This window comes from Abrus precatorius, unplaced genomic scaffold, assembly GCF_003935025.1.
Source record: "Abrus precatorius isolate BTA unplaced genomic scaffold, Abrus_2018 Scaffold9, whole genome shotgun sequence".
Classification (NCBI taxonomy): domain Eukaryota; kingdom Viridiplantae; phylum Streptophyta; class Magnoliopsida; order Fabales; family Fabaceae; genus Abrus; species Abrus precatorius.
The window spans coordinates 21,116,104-21,128,902 of NW_020874439.1; the positions used below are offsets into that span (position 1 = coordinate 21,116,104).

The window sequence follows — 12,799 nt, forward strand, 5'->3', positions numbered from 1 at the left end:
AAAAATAGAAGTTGAATCATCACCTTTTAAGATAGTGAAACCACAAGAAAAACAAATTGAAAAGAATGATATCAACAATTTACATTAACATACGAACTAAACTAATATTGTATAGGAGTCATTTTATAACAATTAGTTAGAATTAAAGATAAGTTTGAATCTAGTAAAAAAAAAAAGAGGACTTAAAAATACTCATTTTAAAGATAGAAACATTACTACAAAAATAATATAAGCTTTAAGAAAAAAAAATAGTAGTATACAATTAGATGTAGAACAATTTAAAAAAATTATCAACATCTGTAGAATTAGATAACTATATATAGAAATCATCAAAATATATCAAAGTTAAAGATCACATCTAATTTCATAAGTGAAATTAGTCGCTCATGATATCCATTATAACAAAGAAAGAGATGAAAATGGACAAAGAAAGATTCGTCAATACTTCTCCCTGTTTGTTTTATTCTTCTCTCTTTTTGCTTCTTGTATCCCTATTTTTCTTTGTTTCTTCTTTTCTTTACAGGTGTTTTAATGAATTCTCGCTTGAGTGAGAATAAATTTGCTCAATTGAAATGAGTACTTCATGCTAAAGGAAGGTATTTTTCCTCAAGCAAGAAACATTTTGTTTGAACAAAAATTAGGCCGTGACTAGCTTTTGTCTGTTACAGTTTCACTCAAGCAAAAAGTGCACAAATTCTGTTCTTCGATTAATCTTGTTTCTTTCTTACTTTCTTTTCACCTAACTCTCTTGTAAACAAAAATATCAACAATAAAGATTGAGGAAAAACCTTCATAAGTGTATTTTAATCAAAATAGTTGTTTAATTTAAATTCTTCTAAATTAGAAAGAAATTAAGATTCAAATTTTATTTATTAAAAATTATAAATGTCTAATTCATGTTAAAATTTATTAAACTTAGCACTAATCAAAAGCTAAATTTATCAATAAACTTAATGAATTAGTACAGAAGACAAAACGAATTAATCAAGAAGTAAAATTAATAAAAATAAAAAGAAATTTTTTACGATTTAAACAACCACAAAATCAAACAATAATAAGAGATTTGTAAAATAAATTCTAAATTATGACACAAGAAATTATAAAATTAAAAAAAATCAATATAACGTTAGAATATAGGTCAATGACACTAGAAGAAAAATAATTAATAAAACAACAAATTAATATAACAGAAGAAAAACAGTTAAATTTTTTTTAAATGCAATTACTAATTCTAATTACTACTCATAAATGATTATGTCAGGTAGTCTTAGTCATAAAAATAGAAAAATATATGTTTATTGCACTAATAGATTATGATGGAGATGTAAATTGTATATAAAAAAGATTAGTTCTTACAAAATATGTTGAAAAAAATTACAAAAAAAAAGTAGCAAGTGCTAATAATTGTAAAATAATGATTAACTATAAATTATCTAATGCAAAAATTTACAAAGACAAAATATATTTTACAACATCTTTTATAATAACTAAAAAATATAAGTAATGAAATAATTTTAGGAACCTTATTCTTAACATTATTATATCATTTCCAAATCAATAACATATGAATCACTTCGCAAGAGGTTCAAAAAAAATATTAGTGTTTGAGTTTCTATGGGTTGCTAAAATTAGAGAACTTAATTTATTACAAGAATTTTCAATAAAAATAAATATGATAAATAAAAAAAAATATTTTCTTAATAAAAAGTTGAATATAAAAGAATTCAAGAACAATTAGAATCATAAAAAATAAAAAAAATAATAAAAGATTTTCAAACAATAATTGTAAAACAAATCTTATAACCTTCCACGGTAGAGAAAAACATGAAATAAATCTTTCTTATGAATAAAATTTTAATAAAAAAAATGTTCTAACAAAATTAAAGCACATGCAAATGAATGAATAAAAAACAAATCAAGTTTTGTAAATAAGAAATTCAAGAATTCTTAGATAAAAAATTAATAAAACCATCAAAATTACTTTAGAGTTATACAAAATTTTATATCGACAGGGCCTCTGAACAAGAAATGGGAGCTCCTAAATTGAAAATAAATTATAAACATCTAAATAAAGTATTAAAATATATTAGATATCTTTTACCAAATAAATTAAAATTTAATTAACAAGTTAATAAGAGTAAATATATTTTCAAAATTTGCTGTGAAATCAAGATGTTATCATATATCTATTATAAAAATACATACACATTTAGGGTTTAGGGTTTAGGGTTATATATATATATATATATATATATATATATATATATATATATATATATATCAACACCTAAATTTATAAAATTAATTAAACAAAATGAATTTGTAGTCTCAGTAAAAAAAGATGAGTACATTTCAAATAAAGATAAAATTTATTGGATATAATATCTATCAAAGAAACATTTGCACCAATACAAAAATCATTAAAATTTGTTAAAATTTTTCTTAACAAAATTAAAGACAAAAAACAATTATAAAGATTCTTAAGATATTTAAATTATATATCAAATTTTCTTTCAGGTATTAGAATAATACGTACCCTTTTATCTGCCAGACTTAAAAAAAAACTCTCAAATTTGGATAGAAAAATGATTGAAACTATAAAGAAAAATTAAAATTATAATTGAGATCATTCCTTGTTTGTTTAATAAAAAGTTTCTTATTAAGATTAATTATAAGGTTGTTCCACGAGTTTTATAAAAAAAAATGTTAAAGATATTATTTTATAACATATTTTTGTCAAATAATTGACTTTATTATCAAATTCTAATTTTGATATTCAAAATATTAAAAGAGAAAGAAATATTTTACCAAATATTTTTACTAGAGAATTTTTATAAAAAAAAATAATGTCCAAAATAATAAAGACTTACATGGTCCACTACTACCCACAAACTTAAATCCTACAAAAATGTTTCAACAAACAATAAGCTAAATAATTAAGACAAATTCTACACACAAAAAATAAATAAATCTTATCTCTATTTTTAATTACGGGATACAAGAAGTAGTCCCGTCCTATTTCTACTTTTACAAATCCGAAAGAACCTAAACACAAATTTAATAAAATTGATTTTTTCTAGACAAAGTCATCAAAATCGGACATATATACAAATTAATTTGAATTTAATTCTCTTGTCTAACTATCACATTATTATAATTGTATAAGTAAATATTTATAAGATTATTTACCCATTTATGATCTCAATCTTAACATCTCAATTTGATTTACTATTTTTTTTATAAATTTATTAATTCCAAATTTGTTTGAAATTATATATAGATATCCCATTCTTTTCAATATAACGTTTTTACTTTACAAATATTTTATTTCTAAGTTTTTATAACTTTTTAATCATAAACTATTTAATATTGTTAGCAAAATAAGAATAAATAGCATTCAATCTAATCCAAATTGCTTTTAATCTAGTTGACCTAAGATTAAGTTTGGCATTATAATCAAACTAATTCAAACATAATCATATTTGTTATTTCATATTTAAATTTAATTTTATTACTAATTATATAAATTAAATTTTAAGATTTGACTCCTCTAAATAAAAAGATGTATAAAATATAAATATGAGAATATGTTTATCATTAATTTTCAGTTAGTTATATTTATTTATAACATACTATAATTTAAATTAATAATAAAAAAAAGTAAACACGCATTTTATTATTCCAAATTATAAATATTAATTGCCTTAATCCTTAACTCTATAAAATTTTTGTTTTAGTCCTCGATTTTATAAAATGGCATTCATTTTATTTTATTTTTAATAAAGAAGATAATAAACAATAGATAAAAAAATTTAAATAAGTAACATTGAAAAAAATAAATATGAATTTTTTATATAAAGTTAAAAGTTAAAGTGATCCATGCTTATAGTTTAAAAAAAATATTTATTTTAAATAAACTATTATTTTCTCACTACTAATTCTCTCAGAAGAGTCAAAATCTTCTGTGTGTATTTATAATTGTACAAAAATAGGAACGCAATACGGAAAGTCGTATAAGTATTATTTTACTCTATCGAATATCCTGAAATATTCCCTATAATACATAAGTGCATTTTATGTGCCTTTAAATACACATAAAAAGAACTAATAATTTAAAAGGAACCCTCAATTGATTATAACCACTCTTGAAGGAAATTAAATAACCAAATAAATCAAACCCAATACGACAAAACCTTCAAAATCTTGATCCTTATACACACGACAAGATATCCCATGATTTTGCCACCTGTGCCCAAATAACACTGTCATCCCCCAAAAACTTAAGTACCTCGCTGGGTCATGCCCCACTTCAGGAATTAAAGAATTTTTTTACATATTAATAAATTTTCTTTTAAAAGATAATTATATCTCACATGATTTAACCATCGAACAAATACTAATACGTGATTATTTTAGTTTAATATATGATACTCCTAAAATGGTATTTTCTATGCATATCATGTATGAAAGATAGTTATGATTTGGACAAAAAGAAATAAAGCATTATTATGGCCAAATGCGCTGTGGCTGAAAATCCTCATATTCCTCATTTTGTTCCTTCGAGAATTGGCAAAGGCCCACATATTAGTTCTTTAATTAATACTCACGAATGCACACTTTTTCCATTCCCATTAGCGATTCTTAGTAGATTCGGAGGAATCATCCTCTCCCCACACATCCCACATTACACCTTTTTCTACACACAAGTGAAGAATAGTACTTTAAGGACATATTATTACCACATATGTTTATTTAATAATAATAACAATAAAGTATATATATTTTTAATATATTAAAATGAATTTATTTTGATTGCTATTTGTTAAAAAATATAAAAATTAATAAACATATTGAAAAGGAAATCAAAGACTAAAACATGAATAGGGCATGTGTAATGCAAACATAGACAAAATACATGAATAAATAGATAACTTATATTACACGTAAAGATTGAAAAAAAGAAAGCACCCATTTGACAAACCCCACTTCTTATGTTCCCTAGTTACTAAACTCAACCACACAGTAGTACGAGCAAGTTTAATTTTCAAAGTCATGGTCTTAAATACGACCATGAAGTAATATAGTAACCGAATATGCTTCCAAGAATTCTCATGCTCCCTCCAACGACCCTTTTTATACCCTTTCCTAACCGCCACTTCATCACGCTAAGCATATGCTTTCTAATATTCTACCAAACCTTTGCTAATAAATTCCCCCCTTAGACCCCTTTTTTGCATCTTCATCATCATATTTCATATCATATACCAACCCATTTTGCCATATCATCTTCTTCACATACACACATTATTATTAACATTTTCTTCTTCCTTAAATTTTGCCTTTTCTAACGTTATGAAGTTTGGAAAGAGACTGAAGCAACAAATTCAGGAGACCCTGCCGGAGTGGAGGGACAAGTACTTGTCTTACAAGGAATTGAAGAAGCTCCTGCGGCTGATATCGGCGGCGCCGCCGATGCTTAATGACTCTTTGGAGTATGGCAAGACGGAGGCTGAGTTTATGTACTTGTTGAACAATGAGATAGACAAGTTCAATGGGTTCTTCATGGAGAAAGAGGAAGATTTCATTATCCGTCATAAGGTAATCTGCTTTGTTCTTAGTACACTCTTTTGATCTTTATATATTTATTTTTGTATCCGTGGTTCAAGAGTTTTAATTTGATCCTATGTTATAATACACTTTTATAATAAATCTTCATATTATAATGCTTATGGTTTCTTTAAATTAAATGATAATTAATAACTAATATTTATCAATGATAATTTATCCTTATGTTGTTGTATTATAATTATTTATTTTTTTAACAATGTTATTTAGAAATTGAAGGGTGTAAAAATTTGAATAATATAATTTATAAATTAAAAAAATTAATTTTTTTACTAAGATTAACTGATAAAACAAAATAATATAAAACTCTTAGACCGTGAGATAAGACACATTAATAGAGTTCACTGCTAATGTGTCTTGTTTGACTATTTCGATTTTGCACTCGAATCTTCTCAAGTCAAATAAGTAGTTATATAAAAAATTTATGGAGTCAATCACTTGATTAAAAAATACACGTTTTAATTTTAGAGTGTTTATTGTATCACTCATTTTTATATTAGAAGAAAATTTATTTTTAAAAATAATGAAATAAATTGAATATTATAATTATAAATATCTTGTGATGTAAACTAATGTATGTAGCATTTAAACATTATTTGGAAATGCTGAAGTTTGCTTTAAGTTATGTGTGAGCCCTAATTTATGTTTTAACGTTTAAATTAAAGACTTGTTTTTGGGTATAAAGCATCGATTAGGAATCTTGTTTCATCATTTTCAACATTACTTTATATGGAGGGGAGGGGGTTGGAACAGGTTTCTCCGTCATTGAATGGCGTGAATTTTGTTTAGACCAATTCATTCTTCATCATAACTTCGTCGTATATGCCTTACGAATATTCGTTTGAAGCATATTAATTAACAGTAAAAGGTTTGAAAGTTTCTTACTACCTTAGTTGGAAATTATGATTAGAGTGGAGGGTGAAGTGTTGGCAAGTGAAAACGTAAATAAAAAAATAAGACACTACCAAGTAGTGAAATTATTAACATCAAATTAGCAATATAATCTATATAGTTCGACTAACATGTATAAATGAAAAGTGAAATCATTAACAAAATTTTACATGGGATAAAATTGGGCCTGAATGGAGAATTATGGTTTTCACGTGGAGCAGCTTCAACAGTGTTTAGATTGAGGCTTAAATTTCTTGAACTTCTCTATCAATAGAGTTGAATCAAATCGTCTTTATTATTGTTGAATTGTATACACATAGGGATTTCAGGGAATGGTAGCACATCCACTTTGACATCATTAAGCAATTAAAGAAAGATATGAGGCAAAAACTATTTCACTTTCTGGTTTTTACTTTTTCTTGTTAATTAATTAATTAATATTTTGAATACATATGATGCCTTGTTTATGATTCTAATGAAAAAAATATATGCTACCTTGAAATTTATAATAACAAATAAAACTGAAAAATAAAGGGGAGTATGAGATTTTATAATGAGATGTTTTAGTGCAGGAAGTACAACATAGAATAAAGAGAGTAGTTGATTTATGGGGACCAAATGGTAGTCAACCTTCCGAAGCAGATTATAAGGAGGAGATGGCAAAAATCAGAAAAGCTATTGTTGATTTCCATGGTGAAATGGTTCTCTTAGTAAACTACAGCAACATTAATTATACAGGTAATTTATTTCATAATGATGGAAGTACTAAATCTGGTTTAGTTTTTTCAGGAATGTCTCTCACGTTTTGAATTCTCCTTGTGTTTTATAACATCATTTTTTTAACATGTCTAAAGACACACAATAGAAAATCAATAATAGTGAATTTTTATTAAAAATTATAGCATTTAATGTTATCAATGTATTAGATTCTGTGATATCGTGTAATTTTTAATAAAAGATTACGATACATATGTTTTTATTATGTGTTCTTGGGTACGGTTAAAAAAATTGTTATAATATTTAGCCATTACTTATAAATTGCAATTTTATAGATTTTGCTGTTTCAACAAAAAAAGAATTTTGAAGATTATTGCCATGAGATACACGGCTGAACATAGTTGGATGCATCCTTTTCTAAACAATGTGTATTTGATGATTATTGCCATTTGATGAAGTTTTCAATGAGTGACAATATTTGAGTTTTGTAGGGTTGGCTAAAATTCTGAAGAAATATGATAAGAGAACAGGAGGGCTTCTGCGTTTGCCATTCATTCAGAAAGTACTGGAACAACCCTTTTTTACAACAGATTTAATTTCAAAACTTGTGAAGGAATGTGAAAGCATAATTGATGCAGTGTTCCCAGCTGAGGAAGAAGCTGAAAGGGCAAAGGAAGCAACAGAAGCCATTATAGTGGCTGGAGAAGGGATTTTCAGAAACACAGTTGCAGCTTTACTTACAATGCAAGAGATCAGAAATGGTAGCTCCACACAAAGTCCCTTTTCTCTGCCTCCTCTCAACTTGCCAGACTCTGATCTCATACAATCAATACAACTCAATGCTGCTGTTCCCATTGTCTAGTGAAACTGATGATGATGTACTAGTTGACCATAGGTACAACAATTTGGTCAGAAAATACATAGTTATAATGGGATGTAATACAATTTTAAGGATACTAGTTAGTCAATCTTAATATATATCCTTTTGATAAAGAAACACTTGAGTTACTTGATATGAGTAATTAGAGCCTTTTCAAGGCTAAAAATTTAGTAATTATTTCTTAAGGTATTTACATTATATTCGAGTGTGATATGGTGTCCTTGGTGTACAAAGGAAATAATAGAAGGTATTCATATTTCAATGACTTATAGTATGTTTAAATTCACGTTTGCTTCAACACGATTAGTTTGTAATTTTTGCGTTAGATTCACATTTACGTGTTTTTCACTTTAAAGTCCTTTAAATCTTTGCATAGATGCAGAAATTCTAAGTAGATGGGGTTCATATTTATTTGATTTTTACATAAAAGTAATTCAAGTTTTGATTAATTTGAAACAGAGTGAAAGAAATGTCAAAAAGTAAAAATGGTATAAAACAGTGAAAATTGTTGAGTTAAAATATAATATTACCTATGCCTATGGTTATCTTAAAGTAAGGTAAATGGTTTAAGCCTTACATATAAAAAAATAGGCACTAAGAGAACTTCATTTCCTGAAGTAAATTCATGTAACTTGGATCAATAGAAGTTTAAAGTGACTTTTAGATAGTGAATGCCTGAAACAAAGAAAGAGTATCGATACATGTATGTCTTCATGCATACATTATTGATATGATAATATCACCCTTTAAGGTTCTATATTGGATGCTTTCCATTTTTGTGCTGAGACAAAGAGTATCTATCCTTGTTGTTTGTCCTCATAAGTCATACATGCATGATCTAATCAACAACCATGCTTCTTTTAAAATGTTTGTTGGTTGTTCCCTTACGTAAATTACTGAGCATCAATAATAAAAAGCATTGTATAGTATATATAGCCAATTAGTATAAGGGCACATGATGGATCCCTGATTCTGAACCATGACTCTTTCATAATAAAAATCGGAAAAAGATTGCAAACAATCTCTTTCTCAAGTGGCATCACAAACAAAAGCAAGTGGGTGAATGATGGAATGGAACGAGTCTTATAAGCTAAGCAGAATCTCTAATATAGTTGAAGATATTTATGACATAGATGGCCACTATTGCACGCTTCCTTCGGTTCTTCCATTTAGGAAAAATGAAAAATTTCTTTTGTAAGGAACAAAAATTAAATATTTAAATAGCTGTTCACCTAACAAAGTCAAAGGCAAAATAGGAAATTTTTTAGAGCTGAAAGGTTGACACGTTCATGAAAGGGGTTGGCAATCAAGTTCACAAGATATAAATGTGGTCCCATATATCATTTTTTGTTATAACTTCGGTATGATGGACCCAACAACCCTTTTGCAGTTTTCTTCTCAGAACTTGAAAGCATGCACCAGCAATTTCAATGAGAACAACCTCATTGGATTGACACAGTTTGGTAGATTGTTTAGAGGCAACCTTGAAGGTCAACGTGTATTAGTGAAAATATGGGATAGAGAAAAATTGGAGTGGATAAGTTCCAAATATAATGATGAGTATTTGATTATGAAAGCAAGTTCTCTCTTTATTTCTATTCTTTTCACTCTTGTAACCTTCTTTCTTATCCTTTTTTCCAACTTGAATTTTGTGTGGCACTGATTGTGGAAGCTTAACGTTTCTGTTTCGCAGGAGGAAGTAAAGTTTTGGATAAATCCAACATTGGAAGGTTACCACAACTTGGTGACCTTGATTGGCTATACTTGGGAGATAGATGTAAAGGGACTTGTGTATGACTTCAATCCACTTGATACTTTAGACAATTTAATAATACAAGGTATTCTTTTATCTTAGTTTTGCATTTTCGATACCTTACAAGACTTTATTATAATGTTGGGTTTTGCTAACCTTAACTCTTAGAGCTAAGTTAAAGCATCTATAAATAAAAAACTTTTATGCTATTCTCAGCCTTAAAGGATGAAGTTAACAAAATGCTACAATCTTAATCCCTTTCAAATGTCAATAGTTGAAGTAAATTTTCAAAACTAGTTTTAATTAAGGAAGAAATGAAAGAATCTCTAACGAGTTGTTGGCCTTTTATTGTTATTGATGAATGGTATGTTTATAATTAGGTATTCATCTACTTTAGTAGATGGGTATTTCTTAGAAATCAAATTGTGGAATCATTTCAAAATTTCTTTTTTGGTCCTTGAATTGTTGAGGTATTATAGGAAACAAAGATAAATGATATACTTTGATATTCTGACATGATTTCTTTGCTGGGACAGATAGCCTTAATTGGGTTCAGATAACAAATGTAATTCATGAGCTTGCAAAACTCCTGAATTTCATTCATGACCAGAAGCAGAATATGGTGTTAAATATCAGTGCATCCCATACCCTTCTTGACAAGGTTAGCACACTATTATGGCAATAAAAACAAACAATCCTCTTCTCTGCTCTGCTCCTGAATGATTTTATATATCGATTATTTTTGTGTGTTTAAGAGTATATTGTAATAAATTTTTATTAGAAATAATAGAATAGTAGAATATGTAATATATTCATCTCTTTTTTTTTTTCTATTTATAAAAAATAACTACTAACATTTTGCAGTCCAAATTATAAAATAATGACATATTTTTAAATATATTTATTACTAAATTCTTTTTATATTCTTATTTATCATGAGATTTGTGTTTAAACATTTAGCCATTATTCTTATAGTAGATATATTTATTTATTTAATGTATGAGTTATTAATTTAACTATTCATTATAATGAGTATTTTTTAAATAAACTTTAAATTTATTATATATAACTATTTTTTCGCGCAGGATTACAAGCCACAGTTATTTGATTTGCTGTTACTTGGCGAAGTGAAAATGCTAAAGGAAGAATTAACAATGTCAACTAGCTACATCGATCCTTATTTTTCTATAAAGGGTAATTTTTTTAAAATGCATTGAAAATGTTTTCCCTTTATTTGTTTTGCTGCTGTGACATTATAAAATATATTATTATTATTATTAACCCATAAAGACTCGTTCTTGGTCTATGTACTTATTATACTGCGTGATAAGTATAGTGCCTAAACCAAAATTTCTAGTCCTGTAATGTGAAGATGTTTGATATTAATCTAATATTCTAATTGTTTGAGAAAAAAAATATGAATAATATATATTTTTAAGTCTATGTATATAATAAAATTTAAATTTTGAATTTTTAATTTTTGTAATTGTTTTTAATCATTATAAATTTTAGAAAATAATTCACATCACTTATCACTTCAAAACAAGTATTAAAATTTAGACATCATGTGATCAGTAAACAATGACAGATTGTTTTAAAAAAACATTAAAATTTATGAAGTCTAAAATTAGCAAAAATAAATAAATTAATTAAAGAATCAAAATGAAACATAATCCTATTTGCAAAGACTAAGTGTGTGTTTGAATTGATGTTAAATCCACTCACACGTAGATCTATTTTCAAAGCTACAAAGTTATAGTTTTCATGATTGAACGTAATTTCATGTGATTTTAATTAATTTCTAAACAAACACTAATATGTATGAGTAGTGTTAAGAGTGTGTTTAATCAATTTTATGATTTTTAATTAATTTTATTAAATAATAAAGAATGTGTTTAAGAGTTTGTTGCTAGCATTTCTTAAATTTAAGCTTAAATAAAGTTTTGGTCTTCTAATTAATAAATTTTATATTTAATCCCTCATTTTTAATTTTTTTCTAAGCAAGTTCTCAAAAAAATATTTTCATTCTCATATAATCTTTTTGTTAGTAATTTGTTAATTTCTTCCATTATCTGCTTGCATGGTATCTAACTTGTCTCTCATAATATGACATGAAGTTTATGTGGAAGATAATGTGACAAGAACCTAACCTTATAACCTAAATTTTCATTAGAAATATGAGAGATATGATGCTAGTAATGACACACATCTCATTAGTGTCATGTTCTAGTGAAAGTATATGAACTTTTAGATAAACAAAATCTTATTTAAGCTGAAAAAAAGATGTCATTCAACCGGTCTGTAATGCATAGATTGAATTTAGAGTAGACAATAATCTCTTCCCTCAATGGCAGGTGGTGAATGGGATAGAAGCAGTGAAGTGTTTTCATTAGGCATTGTTATGCTTCAACTAATAACCAAAAGAATTTCAGGCATTAGGAAGAGAAAAGATGGCAACTTAAACTTGGATAGTCTAATGCATATTTGGGCCAAGAATGAGTACAAGCCGAATTGTTCTCTAGTCCACAAAACTCTGAAGGAAGATTGGTGTTATTGTGCTGAAGATGGTGTTGCAATAACTCTACTTGCTATGCAGTGCATAGAATTTTTTCCAGCAAACCGTCCATCAATGAGAGATGTCTTGCACAGTTTAGATAATCTTTCAGTGTTACAACGTTTGCCTGATGCTAGACCAACAAAACGGGAAAAGTAATTCATTTCATGCTCATCTAAATTTAGCTATTGTAAGCCTTTGTGTGTGTATATATATATATATATATATATAGATAGATAGATAGGCATTCTTCTGCCACATCCTCTTAGTGAATTTCTTGTTATCTTAAAAAAAATAAAATTAGACACTTATATTACTTAATAAATTTTTTAAAAAGTACAAAATTTACTGATCTTATAATTAGTTGGCAAAATTTTAT

At 26.6% G+C, this 12,799-nt stretch overlaps 2 protein-coding genes across 2 annotated transcripts; both read left to right on the plus strand.

Annotated features, from left to right (window-relative positions):
- The first annotated feature begins 5,257 nt into the window (after positions 1–5,257).
- LOC113849914 (SPX domain-containing protein 3) lies at positions 5,258–8,265 on the plus strand. Its single transcript, XM_027480164.1, has 3 exons — positions 5,258–5,598; positions 7,089–7,254; positions 7,725–8,265. Exons 1-3 carry the CDS (start codon positions 5,353–5,355, stop codon positions 8,093–8,095), a joined length of 783 nt encoding a protein of 260 aa, XP_027335965.1. The 5' UTR covers positions 5,258–5,352; the 3' UTR covers positions 8,096–8,265.
- A 1,214-nt stretch (positions 8,266–9,479) lies between these two features.
- On the plus strand, positions 9,480–12,579 carry LOC113850983 (cysteine-rich receptor-like protein kinase 18). Its single transcript, XM_027481484.1, has 5 exons — positions 9,480–9,693; positions 9,807–9,890; positions 10,403–10,527; positions 10,952–11,060; positions 12,221–12,579. The coding sequence occupies exons 1-5, from the start codon at positions 9,480–9,482 to the stop codon at positions 12,577–12,579; spliced, it is 891 nt and encodes a 296-aa protein (XP_027337285.1).
- Positions 12,580–12,799: the final 220 nt, after the last annotated feature.